The sequence below is a fragment of the Amaranthus tricolor genome, chromosome 9 (genome assembly GCF_026212465.1).
Source record: "Amaranthus tricolor cultivar Red isolate AtriRed21 chromosome 9, ASM2621246v1, whole genome shotgun sequence".
In the NCBI taxonomy this organism is placed as follows: domain Eukaryota; kingdom Viridiplantae; phylum Streptophyta; class Magnoliopsida; order Caryophyllales; family Amaranthaceae; genus Amaranthus; species Amaranthus tricolor.
Window position 1 is genome coordinate 4,431,003 of NC_080055.1, and position 10,794 is coordinate 4,441,796.

The 10,794-nt window shown below is 28.1% G+C and overlaps 1 protein-coding gene across 2 annotated transcripts; it reads left to right on the top strand.

Moving 5' to 3' along the window:
- The first annotated feature begins 257 nt into the window (after positions 1-257).
- On the top strand, positions 258-4,991 carry LOC130823952 (floral homeotic protein APETALA 2-like). 2 transcript variants are annotated; one of them, XM_057688784.1, is made up of 10 exons: positions 258-1,369; positions 1,462-1,487; positions 1,582-1,612; positions 1,805-1,892; positions 2,376-2,521; positions 2,672-2,716; positions 2,894-2,988; positions 3,103-3,308; positions 4,128-4,325; positions 4,421-4,991. In XM_057688784.1, the coding sequence occupies exons 1-10, from the start codon at positions 840-842 to the stop codon at positions 4,685-4,687; spliced, it is 1,632 nt and encodes a 543-aa protein (XP_057544767.1). In that variant the 5' UTR covers positions 258-839; the 3' UTR covers positions 4,688-4,991. The 2 variants fall into 2 exon arrangements, with proteins under 2 accessions (XP_057544767.1, XP_057544768.1); XM_057688785.1 differs by having other exon boundaries at positions 259-1,369; positions 4,140-4,325.
- The last annotated feature ends 5,803 nt before the right edge of the window (positions 4,992-10,794 follow it).

Sequence of the window (10,794 nt, forward strand, 5' to 3'; positions counted from 1 at the left end):
AATACTTCAATAATATTTGCATTTATTATTTTTTGGCTTTTAGGCTATATCATAATACTTGTACTTTTTTTATTTTTGGCATAAAAAAATAATTGAATAATTATTTATTTTACCCATATTTTATAGTCCAGCAATACATAATCAGTTTTATTAGAAAAGAAAATTGATTCCATCTTTTATCAAACTTGTTACTAGAAGTGATTTTTTTTAATAATTAAATAGGAGTATTTTAAAATGGTGGAAGTAAAAGCACAAGGTATTGTAGGAGAGAGAGAGAGAGAGAGGGAGAGACCCATGAAGAAAGGTTGTAGACAGGGGCATAATCTATTCAACTATGCAAGTAGCTAGTTTAAGAAAAAAATAAAATAATAATTTAAAAAAACAACCTTTGCAAATACAAAAAATTTATCCCTCTCTCTCCCCTAAATCGTCCTCTATCTATCTCCTATCTCCTGTTTGGCAACATCCAGCTCACATTTTTCAGTCGTAGGTTCCCTTTTTTATTTTTATTTTTATTTATTTTTTTTGGTGCGTGTTTCTGCAAACTAAAAATACAACTTTGAAGCTTTCCTCTTTCTCTCTCTTCTCCCCATCTTTTCTTTAATAAATTCCTTCTCAGTAGCTACTCTTAGAATCCCAAATCTAGAGAGAGGTAACCAACAAGAAACAGAGCTTTTTAGAGAGGGAAACAAACAAACAACAACAACAACAAAAGAGTTCTTGTTCTTCTACTTTTTAAAAAGAGCAATTTTTAAAAAAATTTAAATGAAGTGAGAGAAAATTTGATCAACATATTGGGTAGTATTATTAGTTAAATTAAGAGAGAAAAATCACAAAAAATGTGGGATCTAAATGGTTCCCCTGATGAAATAACAAGAGTTATTTCTAGAAATAACGATGAATCAGAAGGTTGTTCTTCTCAGAAAACGTCATCGTTTGAAGCTGATGAAAAGAATTCCCCATCTTCCACCGTTGAAAGATCCGACACTAACAACCGTCGGATTTTCGGCTTTTCCTTTTTAAATAATCATAATAAAAACAATAATAATGATGATGAAGAAGATGATAATTCTTCTTACTCCGGTGAAACTCCGGTGACACGTCAGTTTTTTCCGGTACAATTAGATGTTTCTGGTAGTACTTCCGCCATCGTCGGTGAGTTTCCCAAACCTCATTGGGCTGGAGCTTCTTTATACCCATCAGCAGATACCATGTCCGCTGCTGCTATAATGGGCCCATCTACAACTACCAAGCCCATGGAGTTAGCCCAGCCCATGAAGAAATCCCGTCGCGGTCCACGATCCCGAAGCTCTCAATATCGTGGTGTTACTTATTACCGACGTACTGGCCGTTGGGAGTCTCACATATGGTCAATTTTTTCCCTCTCAATCTTCTCCCCTCATTTTTTTATTATTAAATTCTGATATTTTTTCTGCCTTTTTTGTTTGATTCTTCCTTCAGGGATTGTGGGAAACAAGTTTATCTAGGTAATTTTTTTTTAAAAAAAAATTAACTAATTTTCATTTCGTTATTTGTTTTTAAATTCTGACATATCTTATACTAAATTTGTGTTTTATACAGGCGGATTTGACACTGCTCATGCTGCTGCTCGGTTAGTATATACATAATATTTGTTAATTATTGGAATAATTTATTTCATATAGATGGATCAAAAATAATATGCACATTTTATAATTGTGTGTATTTTTTTGATTAATACTTATGTTGATATTGACATGAATTTAAATGAATTGAAAATTGGAGCATATTATTAATCCGGGTTATCGGGTTTGGATGTGGGCAGTGCGTATGACAGGGCAGCAATTAAATTCAGAGGAGTTGATGCCGACATTAATTTTAGCCTGGAAGATTACCAAGATGATTTGAAGCAGGTTAGTTAAAAAAAATAATGAAAAACATAAAAACAAAAAATAAAAAAAAGGTGGGTTTTGTTGAGTTTTGGTTGGTTGGTTGGGGGATTTAGATTGCCCTTCCTTATCTCATCTTTTTCCACACTACTAATACTAGTTAAAACAAACACATCCTAATCTTTTACTGCTCTTAAACAGTTCTCTCACCCCATTTCTCTCTATTCATTTTTTGTTCTCCATCATTGTGTTTTTTTATGCTTTTATTAAAGCTATCTAACAACTACAAAAGACATTGATGGAGAATTAAATTTTATTTTAATTCAATGTGAGATATTTTTTTGATAAATGTATGTTTCATATATCTTTTAATCATTTTTTTTAAGCCGAAAGACTCTTTTAGGGATATGGGTTGTTTCCTTCCTTACCCAGATCCCGATCATAATTTTATATGAGCGGGATACAACGGATATGACGATGTTTCATGTTTGTTTTGTGATTGGGTAGATGGGTAATTTGACAAAGGAAGAATTTGTTCACATACTTCGCCGACAAAGTACTGGTTTTCCTAGAGGAAGCTCCAAATATAGAGGTGTTACCTTACACAAATGTGGTCGTTGGGAGGCTCGTATGGGCCAATTCTTGGGCAAAAAGTATCCTCATTTACTTTCCTTTAATGATTTTATTACAATTATACTCATTTATTTTCTTCTAATAACATGATATTTTTGTTAGAGAAAGTATAATAATTTGACCGAGACAGACGAGTATATATATACTAAAATAGGGTTTTTTGTTACTAGGTATGTATATTTGGGATTATTCGATACAGAAGTTGAAGCTGCGAGGTTTGTTATTTTACCATCTGAATTTAGTTGTCACATTATGCGTTTAAATTAAAAATTAATCTTTCTAAAAATTTTGATAAATTGACAAGTCAATAAAAAGTTTATCTGATAATTTAAGTCTTAGAATATATATTATATACTCTAACAATGAGAAATCGATGAATTGGTGTATGATAGGGCGTATGACAAAGCGGCAATCAAATGTAATGGGAAAGATGCGGTAACTAATTTTGATCCTAGCATTTATGAAGAAGAGCTCAAAGCATCAGCTGGTAATATAGAGTTAAATGAATAAATGTCTAGAAATTATGCTCAAAAGTATAATTATTGTTAATTTGATAAAATTAATTAATAATAGAATTTATTTTTTGGGTGTTTAATTTTAGAATGTTCTACAAGTGGTGGTGGTGGTGGTGGTGAGCATAACCTTGATTTGAGCTTGGGAGGATCGTCAAGCTCAAGGAAAAATTCTACAAACTTAGATTTTCGAGATACTTCCGCAATGCAAGATCAACATCAACAACAGCAATCACAATATTCAAGTCCTATGCAACTTGAGCTTAATTGGCAAAATCAAGGCCCTAGGCCTAAGGTTAGATTATGCCGATTATAATTTTTACACTAAAATAATTATAATAAATTAATAATAGTAATATTTTATTATCTTATTATAGTTATGTTAAAATTTTATATTCCTTCCAATTTTGTATATGTGTTCCGTTTAGTTTTACACACTTATTTCAAGATATTATTTTTTTAATATTTTTAATTGTGTATGATAAAAAAATTATTTTTTTCTATTCTAATTAAGTGTTTTATTTATTTTTTATCATATTGACATTAAATGTATTATTTTCTTATTTGATAACTATTTTTTCTTTTTTATACTTGCATAAAATTCAACTAATTATGCAATTTTTATTAAATTATCATTTTTACCATTACTAAACGCCTTCCATGTATTCTCTCACTTTCCTTTTTCTTGAAACTGATGCATTATGAAATGTGACATTTATTTAAAATAGGAGTAATAAGTTAAAAATTCAGTATTATCTTAGTCGGTTACTTTTCAAGAAATGTTGTGGCTTCTGTTTCACCTAGTTTGTAGGGTGACATATCAAATAAAGATCTTACATGACTAAAATTTAAAAACCCAAACTTTAGTCTCGGGAATAAATAAAAATTTTACATTTTACTTAATATATAAAAATCCCATTTTTTGCTCACTTTTTGTTGAATCCTTAAGTTTATGTATACGCCCCCAAATTCAACTAATTACATGACTTGATAAATATATTTTTTTTATTTTGGAAAACTAAAGCCATAAGAGTTGTTTATTTCATTTGATAAATCAAAAAATTATATGGTATTTTCGGCTCACAACCAATTAATAAGCATTGTTTAATTTAAGTTATTTACAAAGGATGCATTTCGAGGGGAGAATCATGATCATGCTGAAACACTGCAATTATTAAGCCAAACTCGGCTACAAGCATCGCCAAATTCATCCAAAAACCACGAAATGTCGATGCATAATCGATATTCAGGACAACTGCCTGTTTTTGTTCCTCCACATCTCAATTCCTCAAACTATTATCATCATCATCAAGTGGGTATTATTTTTTATTTATTTTTTATTGTTTTATTATCTTAGTACAAATTAATTACGTATTAAAATTGTTTTTAATTTTGGGTATGATATAGATTCAGTTTCCAAGCAGTAGTAATGGAGGCAGAATTGATTTAATGTTGTCAACAACAACAAATAACAACATAAACAGTATTAATAATAATGAAAATCGTCATCAACAACAGCAACAAGAGCAACAGCAATGGCATCAAATTGGGCCTCCTTCCCAATTGTATGCTACTGCTGCAGCATCATCAGGATTCTCACAGCAGATATCAACACCCCCACCAAACTGGATGCCCCCTAATAATGCTTTCCACCCTCTGATGAGACCCTCTTAATTCTTTTTTCTTATTATTAAATACTATTTCTATATATTATTATAACTTCTTAATCCCCCTAATTTAACCCCTTTTTGGCTATTGTAAAGCCTAATGCTTTCTATTTTTGGACTTTTTTTTTTTTATGTTTTGTATTGTGGAAATTGGGAAGGACACAAAAAAGGAAACTTTTTCCTACGTTATTATTGGCTTTATATTCTAGTCAAACTAACAGTCAAAAGAATTAAGGCGAATGAATATTGTATTTATACATCAATGCATTATAGTTTTGATGATTATTATTAATTTATCATTCTTACTCCTATATTATTTTTCGTGCAATTTCTCAATCACTCACCTCACACTTTATTCCCTTTATTTTATAGTTTCATTCCATTCAATTGACGGAATAACCTCTACAAAGTCTAGATATTTAGCATTGGAAATGGATTATAGTTAGATAACCTTATGCGTATTTTGCTTATGTGACTAAAGACATCTTCATTTGGGTTATCAGGTCGATTTTAGGTTATGTTTTTCGAGTTAGTTTAAAATTGGATTTTTTGTTCAAATTGCTTTTTTGCAAGTTATAAATCTATTTTTAAGTCGGGTTAAATCAGTTTTGGTTATAAAGTCGGGTGAATATTGAGTTGTCAAATCTGTTTTGAAAAACTCTATCAGAACTTGTTAATGATGCTATTGAGAGTCAATCTTTTACTAGTTTGTTATTATGAACAAACAATAAGGATGCGTACAAGTACAATGTCTCCTTAATAGGTGTCAAAAGATTGAGATAAATGGAATGTTTCGAATTCTCTCAGTTCGAATTTAAGAAGATTTAAGTTCTTATAAATTAGACGATATTTACCATCAAATGAGGCAAATTCAAAGCGACGGAAAGTAGTATGGATTTGATTGACTCCAATTATAATATGGTTTCTAAATAGGGTAATTGGGAAAAAAAATGTTAAAGGTAAAATGATTAGCATAGGGTAGGATTTGATGAGGGGAGGTTTGTTGGGAAGGATGGGAAATGGAAAACTTACTAGAAATTAGTACAGTTGAGAAGAGAGGTATGCAGAAAAAATGCAGGTTCCTAAGAAAGAGATTGAGTCTGGGAAATATCACCCGGATAGTGATGAATGGTCACTATCTTTACTGTCCTTTGAATCAGTTCACTTGCTGAAAAAAGCAGCAACTCTTTTGTATTATTATGAGAGAGACTTTTCCCTTTGTAAATTCCCCTCCTCTTATTTGCTTATTGGTATTGGGCATTGCCTTCTCTGTGATAATCTGATCACAGGTTTAATTTCCCTTTCTGATATACATATTTATAACACACATAAAGTAAACGTCAAGATTTTACTCTTGTGTCAAGTGTTTGCATTTGGCAATGTTTCATTTTTAAGCCATTTTGGATCTTTAATTCGAGCTAATTGGATATTCCTAAATAAAGTTTTGCTTTACTCTTTATCAAGTTTTGGACCTCATAAGTCTAAGGTGTTCAATTGCACATAGTACCCTAAATTTAGGCGCTTTAAACATTAGTTGAAATTAGTTTTTACTATTTTTGTTTTTGTTTAATTACAGGGCACATTGAAGTTTATAGTGTATTTTTGTTCCGCCTCTGATTTTGGTCTAGAATTGACGGATTGTTATTCACACCCTCCAAAATTTGGCAAAATTTCTATTTGTTAATCTTGTTAGAGATGATTTATCGGTGACATAATCTCAAAATAAAAAGTTCATATATTAATAGTATTATTAGTTAGAGCTATTCAATCTATTCTTTTGTCCCAGCTTTGCTTTAATTTGGCAATGTCTTGAAAGAAGAGGCAAGTTGTTTTGTGAAGGGGTTAACTCTAAACCTTCCTTATGAAAGAAACCATGAGATTAAGATAATCATTATCTTAATTACTTATTTGCCCTACTGAGTTTGTTATATGTTTGATGCAGATCACAAAATCAAGTTTGTGGGTTTAAATGGGGGATAATACAACAAACAAATTAAAAGAAGTAAATAATTTTAAAGTAAAAAAATGATTGTTTGATGAAAACTAATATTAGAAGTAGAGTCATTTTCTGTTTAGCAATAATATGAGTCAAACTCGAAAAGACAATGTTGTATATATTAAAGAAAATATAATTAATTGAATACTTTTTGATTTGCTACTCTTTAAGTATCAATATCTTTGATTTCCTTCCTACTCAAACACAAGTTTATATTTCAACAAATTTATTCTTTAGAAAGTTTTTGGTTCACATTGTAATTTTAAGCAAAAATCAAGTTGTTAATAAATCCTCCTCCAACTATTTTGTCCCATTTATTTTTAATAAAAAATTAAAGATTTGGGTTTAATTAGGTAAAGTAGTGAGATATTTAAAAATTAAGAAAGATAATAAAGAAAGTAAAAGTAATAAGATTATATCCAAAAATAAAATAAACTAAATTCAATGCGTTATCATGTATTAGTAATGTTTATTTAAAATATTTGATTATTTATAATAAAAACAATGTTCAAATAAAAACACAGATGAAATAAATTTATCCAATTAAATATAAACATTATTCTTTATGATGCTTCATTTATACTCTTTAGCTAATGTCCAATAAATTTATTTTTATTAAGAACAAGAAATTTAATACTTTATTTATTTTCTTAAAATTGATAATGACATATTAATATCTAAAATTCCTTTATTATTTCCATTATTTTAATGAGTTAAAAGATTTATAGTTTAGATTTTGGGTTATAATACACTAAACTAAAGAATAATGACATAATAAATTATATGTGTTAATTAGTTACATGAAATTGCACATCAAATTTGCTATAATAGGTCAATCAAAAATAATTTATTTGTTAGTTTTATCATCAATACGGATAAGGTTGCATACATCATTTCCTTTCAAATCTCACTCTTGATGGAAACTAAAAAAATTCTTATTATTAACATATATAAAAAAAATATTTTTCTAAAACGATAACGAAAGTATTTATTACCGTTATCAAATTTGAAGTTTTCGGAAGAAAATGTAATAATCTATATATTAACATCATAACAATTTGGTAATAGACAATTTATTTGCCTTTTTAGATCATTTTATGCAACTGAAACTTTTATTGAATGCTATTGAGAATATATTCAAATTATTTAGTTTATAAATCTTGGAAATTCTTGGTATGTGATCAATTCAAACTGATTAATTTCTATTATATCTCCATCTAAATAGGTTTGTTTTGGATTTTTTACTTTGAATATACTAGCAATTTGGGCTGGTCTCTCATTTAAATTTTTCAAATGTTTTTATTAGATTGTATATCTCCATCTAAATAGGTTTATTCATCCAGTGTCTCTGAGAAGAACATTTCCAATTTTACGGTTTTTTACTAGATTGTATAAATTCGTTTCTTTTATTATTTTTAAATGTGTTGAATTATTTTGTTTATTATTGTACTTTTGTTGATCTCTAAGGATGATATTTAAAATTTTCGAATCTTTTTATTAAATTGTATAAATTATTATTTGATAAGTATTTTTGAGAATGACATTTAGAATTTTACTATATTTTAATTAAATTGTTCTTCTTTCATTTTCATATGTTCTTCTAAAATAAAAATTACGAATTTTAGTGTTAAACATTAACTATGATTTCTCATCGATCTATATGAAAAAACATATTAATATAGGATCCACAATTTATATTTTCAGGTAGTATAAACTTTAAAAGTTTACAAATAAATATAAACCAAAGGCTGGAGAGAAAGTTTATTGATGCCGACCTCGGAGGCAAATCACCTTGGGGCTTGGGGTAATCTACAAATAGAGTACGAAAGGAATTTTTGACCAGTTTTAAGTCTACGATTATAACTTATAAGAGAACGAATCTTTAAGCTATTAACAATCAACAATTTACATATAAATAATTGATGAATGATTGATATTTCAGCCCTACAATTAATTAATTAAAAAAAAAAAGTATATAATTAGGTATACTACGTAAATAAGGGAAAAATAAAAAGAATAATAAAAAAATAAATTTGGATAGTAGTACAATGTACTCCCATGATAATTGATGACTACTCAAGTATCATGATTCATGACCAAGTAGGAGTATATAATAAAATATAGACACCAACTGTCCGATGATTTAAATTGATTTTGTATGTTTAAGGCTACCATTAGTGGTAAGTGGGCCAAGGTATACTAAATTAATTAGTAGTTGTACTACATTATTTATTTATTATATTAATTATGCAACTATCTCGTATCTTCTACCCATTGGGAGTTGTGATTATACTTTTAATTTTATTTGCTTAGACCTAATCTCTCTCTTCTTTGTCCTAAATTAAGTTTAGTGTAGTACAATTGTACATTATTACTTTTTATTATTTTGATTATTATGACGATTTTAATAATTGTTGCTTAATTATGTGACTTTGTCACCTAGGGTAAGTTCAAATGCATAAAATTACGTTTGTTTTGATCATACGTATATGTCATTAATAGTTCTTGTGTAATATTTAAATTAATTGGATATCTCAAATTCTTGTATGAGACGGTCTCACCGTGAAAAATGTCTTATATTTGGGTTAAATAGTCTAATAATAAAAATTTTTAACTTATTGACTTCTAGTTTTTAAGTCGTGTCACTGTGAGACGGTTTCATACAAAACGGACTGATAGGATATTTATGAATATCAAAATGAACTTTATATTAATACATGTATATTTTAATAAAGAATATCATTATTATAAAAAAGTCTAGAAATACCATAAATATATGTAGTCGAGATTCTTAAAATTTGAGTTCTCTAATAATTGCTTTCTTTGCACCTTCATTTGAGATTCCTCTAAGTAGTGAATTACATATGCTAATACAAGTTGCACTATATGTAAATAAGTTGGTTTTGATTGTTTAAACTATTATATTAAATGCGTAAATGGTTTGATATTGAAAATGAAAGAGCGGAAAAGATATATTTTTTCTGAATTTCGAGGAAGTAATTTTTGTAAAATGACCAATTAAACTTTTATCCATTATAAATTTCTTTTCAAATCAAAGCTACTATTTAATTAAATAGTGGAAATCAAAATAACTTTAAAGGTTGATTAAAAATTGGTACTTATTGTCAAAACGTGTGTTGTTATAGTTACGTTGATAAATGAATCAAAATGTATCAAACATAGCATCCTTTTTATTTCAAAAATACATTGAACTTTAATTCAATAAATATAAAAACTTATTAACGATAGTATAATATAATATGATATGAATGATGTTTATATATTTAGTTTTTCAAATTAGTAATAATCAGGGTCGTTCTTAGAATAGTTTTGAGGTGCAACCGTTTAAGACATAACTTATAAAAGAGCCAAATTGAATTAATCCTTATTATTAAAATTTACTTTGTAGATAAGTACCTTAACATTATATGATCTTAAATTTGTACATTTATTTGACATTAATGTGATAAAAAAAAGAAATTATATGATGTATAGTTGGAGAATAAAAGAATTGAAGTTTTACTTATATTAGGACCCTTTTTTATGTTTCGACTAAGGGCTAAAAATAATCAGGAACGACACTGATAACAACTCGCTGGTAAATAAGTGCTACTTAGTAAAAATCACCAAATCACAAGTACATCACGCTCCGATAGATACATGTATCTTTGCTTCTAAATGCATAACCTAAACTTTCTACAATTAGTTAATAAAAAAGTAATTAAAAAAAGTAAATGTAATGGATTAAATTAATCTAAATAGTCTCTGGATTAGGATTGGAGCAAGTATCTCTCTAGATTAGAACAATATTAATATTATTATAAAGCACTAACTATAATTAGTACATCTGATGTATTTGGTTATAAAAATTAGCAACTATCATGAACAGACTATGCATAATGCTTATTCAATCGTACAAGAGGTATAAATCAGACGTCTAATATTTAAATTATTGAGTTAATAAGTTAATAATATAATTAAGGATATGAGGTCATTGCGGTCGTCATATGAAAAATTTAATATTATTTAAAAAAAAAATTATATAAGAGTCTCTGTCATAAAACGGATGCACTTGTTTGGTGTACAAATATATTTTAATGTGCGACTTTTAATTAATA